The sequence below is a fragment of the Acinonyx jubatus genome, chromosome E2 (assembly GCF_027475565.1).
Source record: "Acinonyx jubatus isolate Ajub_Pintada_27869175 chromosome E2, VMU_Ajub_asm_v1.0, whole genome shotgun sequence".
In the NCBI taxonomy this organism is placed as follows: domain Eukaryota; kingdom Metazoa; phylum Chordata; class Mammalia; order Carnivora; family Felidae; genus Acinonyx; species Acinonyx jubatus.
The window spans coordinates 55904349-55929316 of NC_069396.1; the positions used below are offsets into that span (position 1 = coordinate 55904349).

Sequence of the window (24968 nt, forward strand, 5' to 3'; positions counted from 1 at the left end):
CAGGTCCATGTAACACACTGTTCCTATGCTCAAGCAGAATTTGTGGGCTTCTGTGGGAGGGGAGGCCCCCTGAAAGCAGAGACAGGAAACTGAGAGGCTGGTCTCCACGTGGGATACCATAATTTCTGAATAACTCCTGACACAAAGGATGAGGAACTTGGGTCTTTTTTGCATTTCAAAGCCCTGCCTGCAGGTGACTTGGCTACTGGTGAAGAGGTTGCAGTGGTGGCTTTAAAGGCATTTGCTCCCACTTCAGCTGGGATTTCTCCACAAAAATCTTCTGAGAAAAATCTTGAAGAGGAGAGGAAAGGAGAAATGGCCAATTCTCAGGTAAGCCTTGAGTCCATTGCAAGAGGACCTGCCACCTTGTTCTCAGGATAATCCATGCATGTAGAAATTGCAGGGCACTTGGGTGGTTCATACAGTTGAGCATATGACTCTTGATTTAGGCTCAGGTCTTGATCCCAGGGACCTGCTATCCAGCCCTGCATCAGGGTTCCTTCTGAGCTTGGAGCCTACTTAAGATTTTCTCTCTCTACCTGAGTCTCTGTCCTCCATTTGCATGCATTCTCTCTCTCTCTCTGTCTCTAAGTGAAAAAATTGTAAATACCAATGGTTTTATTTGTTTAGTTCTTATGGTTCTGCTTTAGGTTTTCACCTAATTTTTTCTTTAATTTTTTTCAACGTTTATTTTGTTGAGACAGAGACAGAGAGCATGAACGGGGTAGGGTCAGAGTGAGAGGGAGACACAGAATCCGGAACAGGTTCCAGGCTCTGAGCACAGAGCCCGATGCGGGGCTCGAACTCACAGACCGCGAGACCAGACCTGAGCCGCAGTTGGATGCTCAACCGACTGAACCACCCAGGTGCCCCAGGTTTTCACCTAATTTTGAACATTTCAGAAATGATATTCTAGGTTATGTTTTCAGAACATTCCTCCCCTATATCTCACAGACCTCTCTCCCTTTTCTCCAACCTGGCTTCCAGTAGGGCAATAGCAGTTGTCACTTTGAATTAAATTCCTGCAAGTATTGAAAATATTCCCTTTGTGACAGATCCAGAGAGGAAGGTATTGAGGCCAAGTGTCCTGTTGCTGATGGGGTCTGGTCCTGGGATAGCAATCAAGGAAAACCATTCCCATGTAGGTCTTATCTGAATGCTTTCTCTGCCCCGGGTAGAGGAGGATTATGAAAATGCACAAATACACAAGATGGATATGAGTCACAGCATAATTTAGAATGTTGCTGCTCTTGAGGATGTGGAAAAGCTATTTTAAGATACACGAGATATTCCAGGACATTGCAAGTATATGCGATAAAGTCTGTATAAATCCACGGTGGCCTTAACTTGTTTATATTGTGATTTACTGTTTGGGGTCACAAGAGCACACCTGCGATCCGGTGTCCTGAGGTGTGCCTTAGGCACTGATATCCATTTGTTTCCTTACAGCTGATGTTACCTTCTATTACTTGGGTTTGTGCTCTCTGCCAGATTCCTCCCCTGTAATGTTCATATTTTCCTTATCAGTTGTGATGATTTTAGGCTGATTCCCTGAGCAATTTCCAGACACCATCACATTTAAACTAGAAACATCTTTCTCCGAGTTTCTCTTGTATTTTTTTTCCTTGTAGCTTTTTTCTCTTTTAAGTTTTTAAGTTTATTTTGAGAGAGAGAGAGAGAGTGAGAGCAGGGGAGTGGCCAAGAGAGAGCCAAGTCCCAAGTAGGCGACACAGGGCCAGCACTGAGTGGGACAGGGGGCTCAAACTCACAAATCAAGAGGTCTTGACCTCAGTCTAATTCAAAAGTCAGAAGCCTGACTGAGCCATCCAGGCACCCCTTCCTTGTCATTTCTGAGGAGGAGGACAAATGTAAAACAAATGTGGATAAAATTAAAATTTCTCACAACTTACAACCACCGGAGAAATACTCGAGAGTGGCAGAGGAAGATACTCCTCAAGGAATTCACAACTGCCTTAATGTTGATGCTTTTCTAGAGGCAAAAAGCAAGCTTAGCTTTACCATAGTCAGACTTCTGGGATCCTGGAAGTCTTCTTTAACATATGAAATCCCTGTAGACACTTATATTTCTCCCCCCCCCAACTTAAAGTATATAATCAACAGTTCCTCTCAATCACACTGCAGCTCATTCTTCCCACAGATCCTGTCCCTGTGCTTTTACACAAACAGCCTCATTTACCAAAAAGGCTCAAGACTATTTCCTTGAACATTGACCCCTGGCCCACCTCACATTAGTTCCCACCAGACAATGAAGTCCCTCAGCGTTGTGTAGTAGAGGTAATGACCTCTGGGGGTTGAGGTTCTCAATGAGTCAGACTTTCATCCTTTGTGTTTTTATTTTGCTGCATAGTCATGACACAGGCATACTCTATTTACTTCTGTGTGTTTCAGAAAAAGAAAGAAGAATCACATAATTACCATCTTTGAGTGTCTTAAAATCCTGAAATAAAACAGCACAAATGACGAATGAAACAAAATCTTTCAATGAGGGGCACGTGCATGGCTCAGTTCATTAAGCGTGGGACTTCCACTCAGGTCATGATCTCACCAATCCTGAGCTGGAGCCCAGCATCAGGTGAACAGGAGCCATGCCTCTCCATTTCTCTCTCCTCTCTCTCTGCCCCTCCTGGTATTCTCTCTGTCCCTGTCTCTGCCCTCTCTCCCTTCCACCCTGTCTCTCTCTGTCTCTCTGTCTCTCTTTCTCAATAGTAATAATTAATTAAAAAATAAAATGTAAAAAAGCTTTCAAATAAAAACTATATTAGCAGATCATGGAGTACTACGGTCAAGACAACTCTTGAGATACTCTGTGGTGCCAGATAGTTTATTGAAGTAGCACAGGGCAGGACCCGTGGGCAGAAAGAACTGTCCTTTGGCTGCATGAAGCTTCTATGTTCAAGGGGAGGGTAGGTGCACAGAGTGTTCAATCACAAATGTTTCTGTAAATTTCTACGTGTAAAACTGCTTCTGCAAGATTTCTCTGGTGCTTACCATTCAGTTCAATATGAAGCAGTGGTGACATGTACCCGTGGTCATGAGACCCTGTAAAAATGTAATAACCAGGGATACGTAGGTGGCTCAGTCACAGCCTGGAGCCTGGAGTCACAGCTTGGGGTTCTCTCCCTGTCTCTCCACCTTTCATACTGTGCTTACCCACGCTCTCTTTCACAATATAAATAAACTTAAAGAAAATTGTAGGAACCAGCCTTTATTTGATGAATGTCCAATAATACAACTGTATGTTAGCTTTCTGTGCTAAAGGTGAAAATTTTTTATTGTATCCCTCATCATACTAGAATCAGAAATAACTGTTTTATTTGTATCTTGATGTGTGTTTGTGTTGATAGTGTGAGTAAAAGACCTAAGTATCATTATCTACAATTAGTTTTATGAGTTTCATGTCACTGAAAATATTTTGTTTGTTTTTGAAGAAGAGAGAGGCAGGGGCAGAGAGAGAGAATCCCTAGCCGGCTCCACACTGTCAGCACAGAGCCTGAGGTGGGGTTTGAACTGGTGAACTGTGAAATCATGACCTGAGCCAAAGTCACGAGGTGGACACTTAACCACCTGAGCCACCCAGGTGTCCTTCATTGAAAATGTTTCCTAGTCACCAGTATACTTTTCTACGTTTAATATCTATACAACTTCTTTGAATATTTATGGATGTGAGCATGGAATGTATAAAGGTGATCAATTTTGTGTGCATACCTTCTTTTCATCATTCTTCAGGTTTGACACTTGCTATGATCATTTGGTTAGGGTCCCCTCTGTATATTTTAGGTGTCATTTTAGGTCAACTCCAGGTCAGATGACCTGAGTTAAAACTTGATCCCTACCACGTATTGGATGCTTGAAAAAATATTCACATGGAAATAGAAGAATAATGTGTCTTTTGTCTTAGATTATGATTTATTTTCCAATAAGTTATGAAAAACTGTGAATGCTCTCTACTAACCAGGAAATGCTTGGAAAGGTTTATTGCCGTTCTTGCTATTCTAGTAGAACCTGTAATTGCTATGAATCCCATTCAGTTCCAAGTTCCCCAAAAGTTCTTGTCTTTGAGTTCTACTTCTTCGTTATTGAAATATGTATCTCATGGCCCATAGACTAATGCCTTGTTAGAAATGCAGACATCTACCCCATCCTAGAACTCCTGAACAGTATCTGCATTTTAATAAGATCCCCAAGGTCCTGCTGTGAAATTCTAATTCATATTAGAATATGCTAAATACATTTGTCACTCCCCAGAACTTTCCATTGAAGAAATAGCACATGTACTGTATGATGTAAATACAATATTCAAAATGTATATGCCTGTGTTGATGCCTTTATTTTACAAATTCTCTTGAATAAACACAGTATTTATAAAGGTTCTTACCTCCAAGGTAAAGAATATACTAGAGCATAATACTGGGTGACAAATAATCTTACCTCATCAAGCAGGAACCTCACCTAAGCCAGAACCAGTTCTCCTGATCTAACTGAACTAATAGAAGTTCAGTCGTTGGTGAATCACAAAAAAACTATACCAGGTGAGGATGTGAGCAAAGCAAAAATGATTTACAAGAAATACGGAAATCACAGGATGGAACTTCCAAATCAGATACTCATGGAGGAAGGGGGAATGGTGTCCTTTCATTTAGGGTTAGCGTGGATATTCAGAAAGGGGAGGCCATCATCTTATGCCAAGTGGAGTATAAGGTTGCACATAAGCCTTAAGAGAACAGTTGTGTACATACTCTGCATATTTCATAGGAAATGAGGTTTGTGCTCCTCCTTGGGTGAGATTTTAGTATTATAATGAGGTAAAAGGGAGCTCCTGGGTGGCTGGGTCCATTGAGCGTCCTACTCTTAATTTAGGCTCAGGTCAGGATGAAAGTCCTGAGATCATGCTCTACTTTAAGCATGGACCCTGGTTGGAATTCTGTCTCTCTCTGCCCCCCCTCCACTTGTGCACGCTCTATCTCCCTCAAAGATATAAGATTTAAAATAAAATGTTTGAATGAGATGAAGGTAACTGTACTCACTCCGTAGTTTAATCTATTATGCATTTGCTTAGGTGTGAGTCAGGGGTTAATCTCCAACTGAGCTCATCCAAGCTCTTCCTCAGGGCAGTCATTACCTTTTGTTAGATGGTTTCTGTTTCCACTACAGGAGACTATACCCATGGGGAGTTTTTTGTGAACTAAAAGATAAGATAGAAAAAGAGGTTAAGTACATTGTGGAACTAAGATCGGTGGGTACAAGCACAAGCATTAAAGTCAGGTCTTGGAGTCCGGCTGGTGGCATTAACTGCCTCTTTCATTTGACCTAGCATTATGAACTCTGCCTGTGGCCACTTGATAACTGTGTTTTTTATTGCAGGGATTGCTGACATTCAGGGATGTGGCCATAGAATTTTCTCAGGAAGAGTTGCGGTGCCTGAACCACAGTCAGTGGGAACTGTACAGGGATGTGATGTTCGAGAACTACGGACACCTCCTTTTCTTGGGTGAGGATAACTCCTTCCACATTGCCCAAACCATACTCAGGGATTTGTTCCTTCCCTTGAAGACTGTCTCTTGGAATCTTCCTCTTTGCATGACTGGGATTCAGATCCCTGCAGTCAGGGAAAGAAGTAGGGGTTTGTGGATGTACAGAAAAATCTTCATGGTGTTTCCTTTTCAGCTTATCTTTCCTTCCTTAGGGTAACATCATCATTTCTGTACATTAATGAAATTTCTAAAGGCTAAGTGGCATAAAATGGTATCTCTTTTGTCTTAAATACCGATTTCTACTCATTATTGCCATGGTAGTACTCAGAAGTGGAGGTCAAGATCTGAACATGGAAAATTCATCCTGCGTGTTCTAAAAGGGATGTTGGCCCACAGCATTTGGGAAATCATTTTCAAGCTTCTACTCTGTCCTCTCTGCTCTACTAAGCACAATAGTGGATCAGAACTTAGAATCCCCAATCACACTCATATTCTTTGTTTCTAATAAACAGGTCTTGTTGTGTCAAAGCCAGACCTGGTCATCTTTTTGGAACAAAAGAAGGATGTCTGGGCTGTGAAGAGAAAGGAGACAGTAGCTACACACCCAGGTAGGTGGGAATGAAGTGGATGACAGAGGTGAGGTCTAGTCGTGAAGGAGGAATTAGACCTCAGAATGTGGTTGAGCAGCTCTCCTTGAATGGAAATTAGGTTGGAAAGGCCAGTATTAGGTCTCTCCTTTCACATCGGGCATCTGCTTTCCAACACATCATGCTGTTACATTCTCAAAGGATTGTTCTTCAGTTTCACTGAAGGTCCTTCACATCCGTAGTGAGGTCTTCCAGAAGCTAATTGGTTCTCCATTGCTTGGAGGTCTTGGGGAAATCTCTGCATTTCTGAGGAAGTCTAGGTTAATCCATTTCTGACTTCTGTTTTGCTTCTTGTGTGAAGTGTGTGAGGGTAGTGGTGTGCATCTTGGGGTTAGGTGCAGAGATCCCAGGAATGCTAGAGGGAGACATCACAAGTTTTCTTGTTGATCCTTTCCAGGATTAAGGAGGTTTTCATTTTATTCATACAAAATCGAGGCCCAGTAATTTCATCAGGTAATAAAGCAATTCCCTAAAATGAGAAAATCTCGTCCTTTTTTTCACCTCAAAAGTTTATTTCTTGGGTTGCCTGGTTGGCTCAGTTGGTTAAGCGTCTGGGTTGAGCTCAAGCCATGATCTTAGTTTGTGATTTTGAGCCTTGCATCAGGCTCTCTGCTGTCAGTGAAGAGCCCATTTGGGATCCTTTGCTTCTGTGTCCATCTGGCACATGTTCTCTGTTTCTCAAAAATAAAATATTAAAAAAAAAAAAAAGTTCAGGATGCCTGGGTGACTCAGTTGGTTAAGAGTCCATTGCATTTGGCTCACGTCATGATCTCAGGGTTTCTGAGTTGAAGCCCCACTTAGGACTCTTGGCTGACAGCCCAGATCATGCTTGGTTTCTCTCTCTCTCTCTCTCTCTCTCTCTCTCTGTCTCTCTGTCTCTGCCCTTCACACACTTGCTCTTTATCCCTCTCTCAAAATAAATAAACAAAGTGTACGTTCATTTGTTTTGTATTAAGTAAAATAAGAAATTTTCACTCAATGTGTTACATTCCTCAATGGTGAAATAATTTAAAGCGCCCATTATATTCATATAATTCTACATAAATTAATGCCATTATTAGTTAAAACTCATGGCGTATAATAAAATCTCAATTGTTACTTTATTTCTTAATAATTGAATCCTGTTATGATTTTTGTGTTGTATAATATGAAGTTCCTGTGACTTTGTCATATGGTTTCATTTTGAGTAGTTGTATATGAGATTCCTTTATGATTTATTATATCAATAGTCCTGATATGACATGGGCATGTGCTTTATGAGAAGTGAGGGAGACAATTAGTAAACTTCCTATATTTAGAAAAAGAGTTTTAATTATAAATGTAATTTCACTTCAGGAAAAATTAAGTATTGTTTTTTTTTTTTACTTTTCTCACAATGTATATGTATTTAATACCAAAGATTTTTTTGATAGAGTGATTGCTGGCCGATTTTACAATTTTTTTGAAACTTGTTTATTTAGAAATGAAAGGTTTTGGGGCACTTGGTTGACTCAGAGGGTTGAGCATCTAAGTCTTGATTTCAGCTCAGGTCATGACTTCATGGTTTGAGTTTAAGCCCTAAGTCCATTTCTGCACGCAGTGTGGAGCCTGCTTGGAATTCCCTTCTCTCTCTCCCTCTCCCTACCCCCACTCCCTTTCTCTCTCAAACTTATTAAAAAATTAGAAAAAAGAAATGAAAGGTGTTTGTTTGATTCTAAAGATTGGATTATAGGGGAGCCTGGGTAGCTCAGTTGGTTAAGCCTTCAACTTCAGCGTAGGTAATGATCTTGTGGTTTGTGACTTTGAGCCCTGTGTCTGGCTCTGTGCTGAGAACTTACAGCCTGGAGCCTGCTTTGGATTCTATGTCCCCCTCCATCTCTCTGAGAGTCTCCCTGGCTTGTCCTCTCTCTCTCTCTCTGTCTCTCTCTGATACATAAACATTAAAAAATAAACAATTGATTATACCCTTAAATCTGAGTGATAGGAGGGATCCATTAACATAACACATTGTTTAATGTCTTAAGTGCTTAATTCACAAAAGTTTTCATTAGAGGTTTCCATGGTTGATTTTAAGGAACATTCTTTACAATTTTAATGCCCATGAAGATAAGCCAGTAATTCAAAATGTTCCTTTTTCATGGGTGCACAGTCACAGTTGAAAATTAGAACTAAAGCTAGGGATGCCTGGGCTTAGGTCATTATCTCATGGTTCGAGAGTCTGAGCTCTGCATCGGGCTCTATGCTGACACTGTGGAGCCTGCTTGGGATTCTTTCTTTGTTCCTCCTCTGCTTTACCTTTTTCTCTCTCAAAGTAAATAAGGTTAAAAAATATATATATATGTATATATAGTGGGCCTGTTTTAAATACTTCATCATTTTTATGTAGAATTTTTTGGTTTACATTTTGTCTGGTTTTGAAATTCCATAGTAATGTGCTTCCTTTTGTATGGAACTTTCCACAGCATTATTTAGGTGGGATTTTGCTTTTACCTGTGTATTTTGTTTTAGGGTGACAATTTTCAACTCATTACGTTTTTGGACAATGTGAGTGAGTCTAAGTCAGATAAGATCAGCTTTATGCCCTTTGCTAATAAAAGTATCTATGTATTTGTAGCAGTATTACCTATGCATACTTGTGACTCATCTTGTGTATTTCTTTCCTTGATTAGTGGTAAATGAATGTTGTATCCTGTTTAGGTGAGTTATGCTAATAGAATTAATTTCATCATGTATTTATTGGTGAATGTATTGGCTGCATGTATTTTCATTCTGGTTACCTTAGAGAGTACTTAAAACATCTTAAAGGTATAGCAAACCTTTATGCATGCTGCTAGTGTAGAGCTCAACACAGGGCTTTTTTTTTTTTTAACGTTTATTTATTCCTGAGAGAGAGACAGAGAGACAGAGAGAAAGAGAGACAGAGACAGAGAGAAAGAGAGACCGACCGACCAAGCCCACGCAGGGGAGGGGCAGAGAGGGAGGGAGACACAGAATCTGGATCTCCAGGCTTCTTGCTGTCAGCACAGAGCCCAATGCGGGGCTCAAACTCATGAACCCCGAGGTCATGACCTGAGCTGAAGTTGAGCACGTAACCAAATGAGCCCCTGAAGCAACCCTCAACACAGGATTTGAATTCCCAAACTGGGAGAACGTGTCCTAAGCTGAAATCAGGAGTCAGACACTTAACCGAATGAGCCACCCTCATGCCCCTAACACAGTTTTAAGCCGATAGTGTCAATTTTATACAAAACTCTTCTATTTATCATCTCTGCACCAGTACCCACTTTATATTGATGACATCATAAATTCTTTTTTTATATTGCATATATTATTACCTAGATTTGATTTTTATGCTTTTATTTAAGTAAAAGTCTGTAGCAGAAATAAATGTGACTTGTCCTACCTTGTTACAACACTACAGGTTTCTATAATTGTGTAAATATTTATACTTCTCAGAGAGCTTTATGTTATGTCTTTTCAGTTACTGTTTAGAATCTTTTTAGTTCAACAAGGACTTTTTTAAAAAAATTAATGTTTATTTATATTTTGAGAGAGAGAGAGAGACAGAGACAGAATCTGAAGCAGCCTCCAGGCACTAAGTCTTCAGCAAGATCACAACACAGGGCACGGACTCACCAACCGTGAGAACATAACTGGAACCAAAGTTGGATACGTGACCAACCGAGGCACCCAGGTGCCCCTAGAAGGACATTCTTTAACATTTTTGTAGGACAGATCTGCTGATAAACTTAGAGGGGTTTTGCCTTGGCAAAGTCTTCATTTCTACATGCATGGAAAACAGCTGTGCCAGGTAGGGTATTTTTGGTGGATAGTTTTTGATCCTTCAGTATTTGAATACATTGTTTCATGCTTTTCTTTCTATAAGGTCTACTGAGAACCCCACTCACAATCTGCTAGGAGCTCTCTTGTACAAGATGAGTTGCCTTTGCCATGCTTTTCAAAATTCTCTTTTCACTGGTCATTTTTGGTAGGTTAATTATAACGTGTCACTGTGTTCATGTCTTGTCTTTTTTCTTCTATTTTTACTTAAATTCTAATTAGATAACATACCGTGCAAAATTGATTTCAGTATAATTCAGTGGCTCATCACTTACGTACAGTGCTCATCATAACAATTGCTTTCCTTAATAGCCATCACCAAGCAACCTGTCCCTCACCCATCTCCCACCATTGATACTTATCCTACTGTGAATTTACCGTGCTTGTGAATTTGTCTCTTCTTTCCACATACAAGAGAGCTACAAGCCTTTAGTTCTTCATGGAAACTCTCTGCCCCCTTTCACTCTGCTCTCCTTATGGGGTCCCATTAATGTACACATTGTTCCACTTGTCGGTGTCCCGTGTGTCCCTAGACTTTGTCCTTTTCCACATTTTTCTTTGGTCCTCTTAGGTAATTTAAAACAAGAGGTCTTTAGATTGTCCACTTCTTTTTTCTGCTTGATCAAGTCTGTTGCTGACTCCTTTGTATATTTTTAAATTCAGAGGTTCTCCACTTGAGCTCCCAATTGTTTCTTATACTTTGCCTCTTTGGGCTTACGTTTTGGTCATGCATAGTTTTTCTGCTCTCATTTAGTTACCTGTTTTCTCTTCTTCCTCCATGAGCATCTTTATGATGATTTCTTCTTGACTTCTTTGTCATTGATACTTCCTAATTAATTTAAGGTCAGTTTTGGAGATTTATTTCATTCCTGTGAGTGAAACAAGTTCTTCTATTTCTTTATGGCCTTGTGGCCTTTTGTTGAGATTAGTGAATTTAAGAAAACAGCTTCTGTGCTTAGGCTTATGAACTTGTTTTTACAGGAGAACACAAGTAATTGGTAATGTCTGAATTTTTGTAGTTTCCCAGTTTACAAAAGTATAGGTACTTCTTTAGAGCCCATACCTTCCTCTTTTGTCCTCAGCTCTGTAGTCTCTCCAGTGTGTAAACAAAAGCTCACCTGTTGTCTCAGCATCCATCATAGTGCATCCAGCGGGTGCCCTCATTCCCTCTGCTTCCATGTTCTGCATGACAGAAACAAGTCCCTCAGGCACCTGCAAAAAAGCCAGATCACTGAACATAGAGGTCACTCCTGTGTTCATCTCCTGATGAGAGGTAACAGTTTTCATACAGTGTTGTCATGGAGCGTCAGGAAGGGTGAGTAGCTTTGTGGGCCAGTGTCACAAACTTTGTCTCTTTGATGTTTCTCTTTTCTACTTGCCTGCTTGGGCTGGTTTCTCCTAATTGCCTTCTGGAGCACTCACAAAGTAATTCAGTCCATTTTTTTCTCCATGGGGGAGCCACCGTCCTGATGCTCCCTATTTCTTCACTGCTGATATCCTGTGATGGGTATTAATTTTGGATATTAGCATTTAACATATATGCATGTGAGGATAGTAAGTGAGAGAACTGATCGTGTATCTTTTACTTGTGTCTTTTCATAACACCATAGGCTTGTTGGCAAAGTCAGGTAAAGAATATTCTTTTTAAAGAGTGATGTAGGAACAAATGCAAGTTGTGGTTCTTAGTATTTACACTCAGTGATGACTTGGATGAAGATGGAGGGTAGAAATGAGGTTATGATGGATATCGCCAAACCGGGACAATTGCCCTTAATGGAACCCATACTGCCAGAAGAGATCAAGCGTATAAAATACTTGGGGTAAAACCCCCACCTGAAGTCAGTTCCATTTGAATCCCAGGACCAAAATCCATTTTCGTAAAGTTTTATTTTTTAAATATTTATTTATTTATTTTTGGTTGCTTCTCATCTTTTTAAATATGAAATTTATTGTCAGATTGGTTTCCATACAACAACCAGTGCTCATTCCAACAGGTGCCCTCCTCAATGCTCATCACCCACCGTCCCCTCCCTCCCAGCCCCCACAAACCCTCAGTTTATTCTCAGTTTTTAACAGTCTCTTATGGTTTGTCTCCCTCCCTCCCTTTTTCTTTTTCCTTCCCCTCCCCCATGGTCTTGTATTAAGTTTCTCAGGATCCACATAAGAGTGAAAATATATGGTACCTCTCTTTCTCTGTATGACTTAGCATAACACTCTTCAGTTCCATCCACGTTACTACAAAAGGCCATATTTCATTCTTTCTCGTTTCCAAGTAGTATTCCATTGTGTATATAAACCACAATTTCTTTATCCATTTGTCAGTTGATGGACATTTAAGCTCTTTCCATAATTTAGCTATTGTTGAAAGTGCTGCTATAAACATTGGGGTACAAGTGCCCCTATGCATCAGTACCCCTGTATCCCTTGGGTAAATTCCTAGCAGTGCTATTGCTGGGTCATAGGGTAGATCTATTTTTAATTTTTTGAGGAACCTCCCCACTGTTTTCCAGAGGAAGTGCACCAGTTTGTATTCCCACCAACAGTGCAAGAGGGTTCTCGTTTCTCCACATCCTCTCCAGCCTCTATAGTCTCCTGATTTCTTCATTTTAGCCACTCTGACTGGCATGAGATGATATCTCGGTGTGGTTTTGATTTGTGTTTCCCTGATGAGGAGTGACGTTGAGCATCTTTTCATGTGCCTGTTGGCCATTTGGATGTCTTCTTTAGAGAAGTGTCTATTCATGTTTTCTGCCCATTTCTGCACTGGATTACTTGTTTTTGAGGTGTGGAGTTTGGTGAGCTATTTGTAGATTTTGGATACTAGCCCTTTGTCTGATATGTCATTTGCAAATATCTTTTCCCATTCCGTTGGTTTCCTTTTAGTTTTGTTGACTTGTTTCCTTTGCAGTGCAGTAGTTTTTATCTTGATTAAGTCCCAATAGTTCACTTTTGCTTTTAATTCCCTCGTCTTTGGGGATGTGTCAAGTAAGAAATTGCTGCGGCTGAGGTCAGAGAGGTTTTTTCCTGCTTTCTCCTCGCGTTTTGATCATTTCCTGTCTCACATTCAGGTCCTTTATCCATTTGGAGTTTATTTTTGTGGATGGTGTAAGAAGGTGGTCTGGTTTCATTCTTCTGCATGTTGCTGTCCAGTTCTCCCAGAACCATTTGTTAGACTGTCTTTTTTCCATTGAATATTCTTTCCTGCTTTGTCAAAGATTAGTTGGCCATACTTTTGTGGGTCCAATTCTGGAGTCTCTATTCTATTCCATTGGCCTATGTGTCGGTTTTTGTGCCAATATCATGCTATCTTGATTACAGCTTTGTAGTAGAGGCTAAAGTCTGGGACTGTGATGCCTCCCGCTTTGGTCATCTTATTCAATATTACTTTGGCTATTCGGGGTCTTTTGTGGTTCCGTACAAATTTTAGGATTGCTTTTTCTAGCTTCGAGAAGAATGCTGGTGCAATTTTGATTAGGATTGTATTGAATGTGTAGATTGCTTTGTGTAGTATTGACATTTTAACATTATTTATTTTTCCAATCCATGAGCATGGAATGTTTCTCCATTTCTTTGTATCTTCATCAATTTCCTTCATAAACTTTCTATAGTTTTCAGCATACAGATCTTTGGTTCGGTTTATTCCTAGGTATTTTATGCTTCTTGGTGCAATTGTCAATGGGATCATTTTCTTTATTTGTGTTTCTGTTGCTTCGTTATTAGTGTATAAGAATGCAACTGATTTCTGTACATTAATTTTGTACTCTGCGACTTTGCTGAGTACTGAAAGCTTGGCTTCATCTTTGCCAATTTTGATGCTTTTGATTTCCTTTTGTTGTCTCATTGTTGATGCTAGAACTTCCAACACTATGTTAATATCGGTGAGAGTGGACATCCCTGTCGTGTTCCTGATCTCAGGGGGAAAGCTCTCAGTTTTTCCCCATTGAGGATGATATTATCTGTGGGCTTTTCACAAATGCCTTTTATGATATTTAAGTATGTTCCTACTATCACGACTTCCTCCAGGGTTTTTATTAAGAAAAGATGCTGAATTTTGTCAAATGCTTTTTCTGCATCAGTTGAGAGGATGATTTTATTGACAGGATCTTTATTAATGTGATGTATCACATTGATTGATTTGCGAACGTCGAACCAGCCCTGCAGCCCAGGAATGAATCCCACTTGATCATGGGGAAGAATTCTTTTTATATGCTGTTGAATTCTATTTGCTACTATCTTAATGAGAATTGTTGCATCCATATTCATCAGGGATATTGGCCTGTAGTTCTCTTTTTTTTGCTGGGTCTTGGTCTGGCTTGAGAACCAAAGTAATGCTGGCTTCATAGAATGAGTGTGGAAGTTTTTCTTCCCTTTCTCTTTTTTGGAACAGCTTGAGAAGGATAGGTGTTAACTCTGCTTCAAATGTCTGGTAGAATTCCCCAGGGAAGCCATCTGGTCCTGGATTCTTATTTGTTGGGAGATTTTTGATAACTGATTCAGTTTGTTCACTGCTTATGGGTCTATTCAAGTTTTCTATCTCTTCCTGTTTGAGTTTTGGAAGTGTTTGGGTGCTCAGGAATTTTTCCACTTCTTCCAGGTTGTCCAGTTTGTTGGCATATAACTTTTCATAGTGTTCCCTGATAATTGCTTGTATTTCTGAAGGATTGGTGTAATAATTCCATTTTCATTCATGATTTTATCCATTTGGGTCCTCTCCCTTTTCTTTTTGAGGAGCCTGGCTAAAGCTTTATCAATTTTGTTTATTTTTTCAAAACACCAACTCTTGGTTTCATTGATCTGCTCTACAGTTTTTTTAGATTCTATATTTTTTATTTTTGCTCTGATCTTTACTATTTGTCTTCTTCTGCTGGGTTTGGGGTGTCTTTGTGGTTCTGCTTCTATTTCCATTAGGTGTGCTGTTAGGTTTTGATTTGGGATTTTTCTTGTTTCCTGAGGTAGGCCTGGATTGCAATGTATTTTCCTCTCAGGACTGCCTTCGCTGCATCCCAAAGAATTTGGATTGTTGTATTTTCATTTTCATTTGTTTCCGTATATTTTTAAATTTCTCCTCTACTTGCCTGGGTAACCCATTCATTCTTTAGTAGGGTGTTCTTTAACCTCCATGCTTTTGGAGGTTTTCCAGACTTTTTCCTGTGGTTGATTTCAAGTTTCATGGCACTGTGGTCTGAAAGCATGTATGGTATGATCTCAATTCTTTTATACTTATGAAGGTCTGTTTTGTGACCCAGTATGTGATCTATCTTGGAGAATGTTCCATGTGCACTCAAGAAAGTGTATTCTGTTGCTTTGGGATGCAGAGTTTTAAATATATCTGTCAAGTCCCTCTGATCCAGTGTATCACTCAGGGCCCTTGTTTCTTTATTGATCGTGTGTCTAGATGATCTCTCCATTGCTGTAAGTGAGGTATCAGAGTCCCCTGCAATTACCATATTCTTATCCATAAGGCTGCTTATGTTTGTGATTAATTGTTTTATATACTTGGGGGCTTCTGTATTCGGCTCATAGACATTTATAATTGTTAGCTCTTCCTGATGGATAGACCCTATAATAATTATATAATGCCCTTCTTCATCTCTTGTTACAGCCTTTAATTTAAAGTCTAGTTTGTCTGATATAAGTATGGCCACTCCAACTTTCTTTTGACTTCCAGTAGCATGATAGATAGTTCTCCATCCCCTCACTGTCAATCTGAAGGTGTCCTCAGGTCTAAAATGAGTCTCTTGTAGACAGCAAATAGATTTTTTTTTTAATCTATTCTGATACCCTACGTCTTTTGGTTGGAGCATTTAGTCCATTTACATTCAGTGTTATTACAGAAAGATATGGGTTTAGAGTCATTGTGATGTCTTTAGGTTTCATGCTTGTAGTGATGTCTCTGGTCCTTTGTGGTCCTTGCAACATTTCACTCACAGAATCCCCCTTAGGGTCTCTTGTAGGGCTGGTTTAGTGGTGGTGAATTCCTTCAGTTTTTGTTTGGGGAAAACTAAAATACATTATTGTAAATCTTTAAAAATATTTTACTCATTTTTAAGAGAAAGAGTGCAAGCAGGGGAGAAGCAGAGAGAGAGATGCATATTCAGAAGCAGGCTAAAGGCTCTGAGTTATCAGCAGAGAGTCTGATGTAGGGCTTGGAATCTCAAACCATGAGATGGTATCTTGGGCTGAGGTCAGATATCCGACCAAGTGAGCTACCCAGCTGCCCCTCCATAATTCATTTTTATTCTTAAATATTCTCTGAAAGGACTTTGGAAATTCTTGAAAATGAACCAATCCATGCCAAAACTAATCATATAATTTCAAATATAAAATTGGTTTAATCCTTCATTCACTTATTCACTGAAATGTTTCTAAAAGTTAGAATTTTTATCTTCCTTTTTCAGTGTCTAAATTGGTTGTTTTGAGAGGTCTTTTCAGAAGATTAATTATTCTTCCACCTTGCCTTAGCCTTCCTTTTCCAAAGTCTCTAATAACCAGACAGTCCGTATGCAAACATCGCTGTTCAATGTTATCCCATAGTGCCTAATTTGGATTTAGTTTTTATGTGTGGTGAACTTCAGAAGGCCTTTAGTGAGAACTCTATCTTCCATAATTACCACGGTGTTTAGTATGGAGATACAACTTTCCAATGCCAAGAATCTGGCAAGAAACGTGAAGCAAGGGTCAAATCCTCAATTTCAGAGAACTCCGTTTACAAACATCCAGTATAAAAGTAATAAATGTGGGAAAGTGTCTTATGAAAGCTCAAATCCAATTGCACATCATTGCGTCCTTACTGGAGAGAAGACTTAACAATGCAGCAACTCTGGTAAACTTTTAACCAGTCTTCAAAACTTGCTCAACAGCAGAGATTTCATAATGGGAAGAAAGCTTACAAATGTAACAATATGGCAAAGGCTTTCAGTACCACAAAACTTGTCAACACGAGGTGTGATATATACTGGGGAGAAGGCTGAAAAGTGTTTTTAAAAATGTGGCAAAGGCTTTAGGCAGAACTTCAAACTTTGTGACCATCACAGAGTGCATACTGAAAGAAAGATTACCAATGTAAAAAATTTGACAAAGCATTTAATCCTCATCAAAACCTTTCAACATGAGACCGTCCTGAGGAGATAGCTTACAGATGTGAAGAATGTTGGCAAACTCTACCCACAACTGAACTCTCATAAAACATCAGAAAACTACACTGGATATAAACCCCAGAAATGTAATGAATGATGAAAAACTTTGTGTTTAATGTATATTTCAAAAACAACAAGCTTATTTGAATATAAAAACACTACAGTTGTGAACAATTGGCCAGCTGTGTAATGGAATGTGAAATCTAAATAAACTGAGAGAATTCTCAGCAGAAAGAAGTCAATACCACTTTTGAGATATGATTCTAAATCAGAGTATTCATTATAGATGAAAATCCAAAGTGAAAACATTCAGATCACTTATTTAGTCTTGGACAATGGAGGTGCTATGGGGTGCCAACCCCTCCACAAGTGAACATCTGCTTGTAACTTGCGAGTCCCCAAATTTAAAAACATAGGTACTTTCCCATGGAAATAGCCTATTGTGGACCAGAAGCCTCATCTAGAACAGCCAATATCCCTTTTTTAATACATGGCCTATATTATATGCAGTATTTTTATAATAAAGCAAGCTTGAGGAAAGAAAATATTAAGGAAATAATAATGAAGAGAAAACACATTTACAGTATATATACAAATTTGTGTATAAGTGGACCCACACGGTTCAATCCCATGTTCTAACATGGTCAACTGTGTTTGTTAACGTGTGTGAAAGGATCAAGAGAAGATGGATGTGTGTCTGGAGAGGAATAATTTCACCGTCTCCTTTTTCTTTTGACCATAATTGCAATTTTGGGGATGAGGGGGTGGAAAATATTATTAGCTCGTGTGCATACAAAAGGATTTGATTGTTTCTGTCTCTCAGACATGCAGGGCTGTAGTATGATGGGGAATTCTCATACCAACTTTTCCATAGAACATAATGGACACTGTCATGTGCAATGTATGAAGAAAGTCTACATGCACATGGTGTTTGTGGCTGATCTATAACAGTGATGTAAGTCACCATGAAGCGATCGTTCAGGGCATCATTATTTGTATTAAAGTAAGATAGAGGAACATTCTGAATTTTAAATAGATATGCCAGTTTTTTTCCAAGGAGATTATGTTGGCTGTTGATTAAAATTTGCATGCATCTTCATAATAGCAATCGATAGAAGTCAAGAATATTAGGCAGTTGAAATAGAGATTTTCACACATCTTAGGCAAGCATAGCTAACTCTTGCATAAAAGGGTGTAAAATTATTGTAAATCCACATTTATTCAATGATGAGCCTCAGCTTGTACAGCATGGAAAGCACAACTCACAGATTCTTATATCACAGGAACAGAATAATTCTTGAATGCTTGAAATGGGTGTTTTGACCAAGGATCGCACAGTGGTTTTGCAACGGTATGTTTAGCATGTGTTTGAACTTAATACATTTTGAAATTTTTTTTCAACGTTTTTTAGTTATTTTTGGGACGGAGAGAGACAGAGCATGAATGGGGGAGGGGCAGAGAGAGAGGGAGACACAGAATCGGAAACAGGCTCCAGGCTCTGGGCCATCAGCCCAGAGCCTGACGCGGGGCTCGAACTCACGGACCGCGAGATCGTGACCTGGCTGAAGTCGGACGCCCAACCGACTGCGCCACCCAGGCGCCCCAGAACTTAATACATTTTGATTAAAAACAGTGAATAGATTTTAATGTGTTAACACTGTGTTAATGAATGAACTATTCCTCTACACCAACCTTAGCCTGCCCCACCTTCATTAAGGTTGTAGGTAAACAGTAACACAAAGTGCACTTGACCATTGAGCAACATGGGTTTGGTCTATGTGGATACATAGATAGTCAGGTTTGTTCATTGTACAGAAATTTATTTTCTCTTCTGAGTTTCTTAACATTTTCCTTTTTTGAAATTCCTTTACTATAGGAATGTCATATATAACACATATAACATAAAATATACATTAATCGATCTCGATCAAGTTCCTTGTCATCAGTAGGCTATTAAAATATAGTGTTGGGGAGTCAAAGTAATACACAGATTTTCAATGGCATGAGGGTGGCCACACTGAACCCCTGCATTGTTCAAGGGTCACTCATGCTTGGGAAAGCAGTGGGATGATATCACTAATAATCTATTCTCCACAAGTTTATGTATTCTACCTTCCTTATTGTGACTGCTGGAACATTAGGGTGCTGTTAATATGGAGGACACGGAAGTATTCTTGAGAGCATAGCTAGTCAATTTCTTCTTTTTATTTTATTTTTTTAACATTTTTTCATTCTTGAGAGACCGAGCATGAGTGGGGGATGGGACAGAGAGAGAGGGGGAGATACAGAATCTGAAGCAGGCTCCAGGCCCTGAGATGTCAGCACAGAGCCGGATGCGGAGCTCAAACCCACGAACTGTGAGATCATGACCTGAGCTGAAGTTGGACACTCAACCGATTGAGCCACCCAGCTGCCCCTAGAGCATAGCTAGTCAATTTCTTGATACTGTGGCCATGGGATCCATTTTGTATAACCACACTGGCTACAGGGGGATTGAAGGTACTCTAGCTAGACCCAGCAGCCAATAGAGTAGATAATGCCCTCAAAGTCTCAAAGTAGTTCCTGCTTGGGCTTCCCCAATAACCTTTGTGAAAGAGCACCCACTCCCAGTGTGTCTACCTTCAGCATCCCTTAGAGAAGAGCCCCGCAGAGTTCACCATGCCCTTCTCATGTGGGTTTGAATTGTACATTCTAGACTTAGCTTAGGAAGTGCAAAGCACTCCAACTGTAGACCCTACAAAATGCATCTGCCCCAGTTCCTGCCACTGTCTCTGCCTTCACTCAGCCTTGACCTCAAGGCATATTGGGTACATCCTCTAGGATCAGTGAGTAGCAAACTTTATTGTTTCACGTTCTTTGTTTTCTTTTATTCAACCATGGCTCACAATCCAACGTCCCCAAGTTCTATTTAACTCCTAAGGGAACAAAGTTATTACAACTATAATTATAAGCCATATGTACAGAATTATCAATTATTGTTTTTAACATTTTACACTTTTTTTCTCTGCTTATGTTGTTTTTAGGAGTATACAGAACACAAATTTTTATGGTTTGGGTACGCACAGAATACAGTATGTTATATTAAGCTAAAGATACATTTTAGTTTTTTGTTCTTTTGTTTTTAATCTTTTTTGATGTTCATTTAGTTTTGAGAGAGAGAGAGAGAGAGAGAGAGAGAGCGAGCATGAGCAGGGAAGAGCCGGCAAGAGACAGAGACATAGAATCCAAAGCAGGGTCCAGGTTCAGAGCTGTCAGCAAACAGACCAACATAAGGCTTGAACTTATAAATCACAAGGTCATAACCTGAGCTGAAGTTGGATACTTAGCCAATTAAGCCACCCAGGTGTCCTGCTAAAGATGTAATTTGGAATAAAAGAACTAACTAGAAAGAAGTGCAAGTATAGGGGTGTGTATATTTAAGTTTGTGTACGTATATCTTCAGAAGGAAAGGGAATATTAGATCCAATGAGGTAATTTCCAAATTGATGCTGATGTAGTAAACAAAAATGTTACAGATTGAAAATGGGAATAATTTTCTATAGATCGTATTCCATTCATTTCTCCTAAATCTCCTGCATCATGGCTTGAAAATCTCCCCCATGCAAATCCTGTCTTGTCTACCTGCCTATTAGTTATGTAGCATATACTCTTTTCCTCATTCAAATGTTTAGGAACTGCTGCTTATCAGGTATACTCAGGGATGTTAAGAATGGCTTGCATGAAATGACATGGTGTTCCAAAATTAATTTGATTATGGAGTAGTTCAACAGTGAACATACTAAATTCCGTATAGTTTTATTAATACATTTCACTTCTCTCAATTGGAGAAGAACACGAAGTAAGATTTCTTTAGTTACTGTTCTTTTTCCTTCTTGGAAGTGATATCATCCAAGTTCTCCGATTGGAGAGTGAAAACTTCAGAGTGAAAACTTGCAGGTTTATGTGTCATGGGTTGTTTTAACATTGACTTGATGAGACCAAGCATGCGATGTTGCTTGGTGCTTACTAGATGTTCTACATATAGGGAGAAAACAATCTTGTATTAGGAATAATTCTGCAGCCCAACGAATACTGAAAAACATCTAGGCTGAAGCATTGCCATGAATTCTTCACGTGGGGAGAGGACACTGTCCAAGATGTGTTGCTGACTCTGGATGGAGAAGGATACATTTTGCTTGTTTTCTTTCCAAATCATCTCCAGTTTTTTTAATGTTCTCATCTCCATTACAGTCATTTAGGCATCACAGCTGTCCTTCTACGCTGTGTTGTGGATATCCCATTTTTACCGCTCTCCCACTCCCACATAAGCCGCACAGACTCTGGTAGTTTCTTCGGTGTGATTTGGAACTTTTAATTCAATGGGAAATGGTTGTTAACGGGTATGGAGGCCATACCTGGGATTTAAATACAATGTGGTCATCACTTCCCTGGAGGAAAAGGAAAACATCAATGGGCCACAGGATTTTCTCATTCACTTGGCATAGAGAGAGTTGTGAGGACAGATAGAATATGAGGATGCTATCCTTGACCAGGACGATAGGTCCTACTAAAAGCACATATGGAGAACTCTTGAAATGCAGGGAAAGATCTGGTAGGAAGCCTCCTTTATTCACTGTGAAGTCTTAGGAAGATACTTGTGATGAAGAAATGTGACAGACATGGGGACATGGGAAATGTGGTAGGTTCTCAGATTGAGGGAAGTCAGATCCTTTCCTCATATGTTCATGAATTCCCTGGCAGTCCTGAGGACCAGTTGCTTTGGATACCATAGGTAACCATCCTTTCCCAGGCCCAGATATGTGGCAGTAGCTGGAAAGGGGAAATACGAGGATTTAAACATTGTGGCCAGTGCTTTAAGATGTCATGTGACAGAATGGAAGTTGAAGATGAAGCAGGCTTCTGAACACTAATAGTCAGAACCAGCAAGGTGGGTGTGGTGTGTCCACAAAGCACTGGTATCCCATGTATACAACCCCAACACCTCTCTGATCCCTAAGGTTGATGACCTCCCAGGTATCTTGACTCCCTGCCAGCAGGGACTTCCCTGACTTCCATGCAGCCCCACGGTCAGGGTAGTCCTGTGCTCTGGACTGTGCAAGATACAGATTAGTTGGGTACCAGATCACCAGTCACCAGCAGGGAGGATGTCTGCTTCACAGAGCCCACCCGGTTTTTGGGTTAGATGTCCCTGTGTTGTTTTACAGCCCATGGTCTTTGTCACCCATCCTGACTTGAGTGGAAAGAGGATTTTTATCAGTTGTAGAAACTGATAAGATAAAGTTGGGTAGCATGTGATAGTCACATTTCACATTGGTTCAATTGAAAGATAATAATTCATTTTTCGGTACCTGTTATTCTGTGGCAAGCCACACCATGAAATGTTGATATGTACCTACCGAAAAGACAATGTAAATGGAGGGATGCCTGGCTGGCTTAGGCAGTAGAGTACCTAACACCTGAATGCTCGGCTGGAAGTCAAAACCCTATGTTGGGCTTAAAGGTTACTTCACACACAAAAAATTAAAAATAGAGCTGTGTCACTTAGTCAGTTAAGCCTCTGAATTTGACTAGGTCATGATCTCATAGTCCATGAGTTTGAGCCCCACATCGGGCTGTGTGCTGCTTCAGATTCTGTGTCTCCCTCTCTCCCCCTCTCCTGCTCATTTTCTGTCTCTCTCTGTCTCAAAAATAAACAAAAACTTAAAAAAAAATTTTTTTTAAATAAAGAATAAAATGCACAGAGAACTCCCATCAAAATCAACACAAACAGGCCCAAGCCAAGATATATTAGAATTAAATTTAAAAAATACGGTGATAAAGAAAAACTCTTCAAAGCAGGAAGACATCTTTCACTTATCAGGGAGAACCATAAGGTTACCTGGTGGTTCTTCAACAGAAACTTGGCAAGCCAGAAGGGAGTGGCATGGTCTATTCCACTTGCTGACTGGGAAAAATAGGCAGCCAGGAATTCTCTATCCAGCAAGGCTATCATTCAGAAGGGAAGGAGAGACAGAGTTTCCTAGACAAGCAAAATCTAAAGGAATTCCTCACCACTGAACTAGCCCTGCAGGAAATGTCAAAGGGGAATCTTGAAGTGCAAAGAAGACACCAACAGTGACACAGAAAAAGGATCAAGAAAGTTTCTAGAAACAATGACAAAACGAGTAATAAAATGGCAAAAAATGTATATCTATCAATAAACACCTGCAATGAAAATGTACTATATATTCCAATCAAAACACATAGAGTCTCTGAATGGAATAAACCAACCAAACAAAAACAACAAAAAAATAAACCCCAGGCCCATCTATATGCTGCCTACAAGAGACTCCATATAGACCTGAAGACACTTATAGATAGAAAGTGAGGGTGGTAGAGAAACCTTTCTCAAGCAGATGAAGGTCAAAAGAAAGCCAGAGTAGCAATACTTAGGATGGACAAACTACATATTTTGTTCTTGTGTGGCAATTATCCTGCTTTGGTGCCAGGGTAATGCTGGCCTCCTAGGGTTATTTTCAATGGGTTCCCTCTATTCTACTTTTAAGATTTTCATGAAGATTGTCCTAAATTTTGTTTTGTTGTTAATGTTTGTCAGAATTGGCCAATGAAGACAAGAGGTTGTGGGCTTTCCTATACTGGGAGGTTTTTTATTCCAAATTCAACTTATTTTTTTGTGAGGGTCTAAGAAGATTTGCTATTTCTTGAGCTCAAGATTCATTTTTCAATCTTGGTAACTTGTGCGTTGTTTAAATTTACATTTTTTTTCTATTTTGTCTAACTTGTTAGTATATAATTGTTGATGTGATCTGTTATCACACTATATATTTCTGTGGTTATCTGTTGTGAGGTTTCTGTTCCATTTCTCCACTTGGTGCTTGAATTCTCTCTCCTTTTTTCTTAGTTAATGGAGTTGAAGAATTTCCAATTTTGTTTGTTTTGAAAAACCTTGGCATTATTTTTCATATTATTGTTCTGGTATCTTATTTCTAATTTTTAAGTTTTTAGTTTTATTTATTCATTTATTTTGAGTGAGAGAGAGAGAGCACATGCAAGTTGAGGCAAGGGGCAGAGTGAGAGAGACAGAATCTTAAGCTACTCACTGAGACTGAAGCCCTACCTGGGACTTGATCCCACAACTCTGGGGTCATGACCTGAGCTGAAATCAGGAGTTAGACACTTAGCAGAATGAGCTACCCAGGTGCCCCAACTATTTTATGAATTTCTGATTTTTCCTTGGTATTTCCTTCTCCTGCAGAGCTGAATGTGGGGCTTGAACTCACCAACCACGAGTTTGTGAACTGAGCTAAAGTCAAATGCTCAAACGACTGAGCCCCTCAGGCAACCCTGTTGTTGTTTTTAATATTTATTTGTTTTTGGAAAGAGAGAATCCCAGGCAGGCCCTGTATGGACAGCACAGTGCCCGAGAAGGGACTGGATGTCACAAAGCATGAGATCATGAAAGGAGCCAAAATCAAGAGTCTGATGCTAACCTACTGAGTCACCCAGGCACTGCTTAAAGGCAAAGACGATTTTGTGTGTTTCATTCACACTGCAGAATTTGGGTTCCCAATTCTCCAGTTTACATTTGCACACACATTCATTGCCAAGTGATTGTGGGAAGGGTGCACTAGCTGAGGGAAATTTGAGAGAGGCACAACTGCTGGCCTATGAAGCAGACTCAAGCCAGAAATACTGAACTCAGACTATGTGCCTTAAAAGATCAGCAAGAGTCCAATCATCTATGGGTGATCTTGTGAAGAAACAGGTATTCTTGCTATTGGGGGTGAAATTCTTTTAGTACCTGTGGAAGATAATTTGGCAATATCTAGCAAAATTATGTATACTTTTTTGTCTCTTCACTAACAGCTTTCCCT

The 24968-nt window shown here is 39.7% G+C and overlaps 1 protein-coding gene and 1 pseudogene across 2 annotated transcripts in view; both read left to right on the top strand.

The window, feature by feature from the left end:
- Window positions 1-24968, top strand: part of LOC113593346 (KRAB domain-containing protein 5-like) — a 90799-nt pseudogene that overhangs the window by 46450 nt on the left and 19381 nt on the right.
- The window catches only part of LOC113593331 (zinc finger protein 420-like), a 44080-nt gene that overhangs the window by 13853 nt on the left and 5259 nt on the right, over window positions 1-24968 (top strand). Inside the window, exons 2-4 of one of the 2 annotated variants that reach the window (XM_027037276.2) lie at window positions 182-330; window positions 5383-5509; window positions 6005-6100. In XM_027037276.2, the coding sequence (XP_026893077.1) occupies window positions 316-330; window positions 5383-5509; window positions 6005-6100 (238 nt within the window). In that variant the 5' untranslated portion in view covers window positions 182-315. Of the gene's footprint in view, window positions 1-181; window positions 331-5382; window positions 5510-6004; window positions 6484-24968 lie in introns of those variants that run through there. The other variant, XM_027037277.2, reaches the window with a different exon arrangement.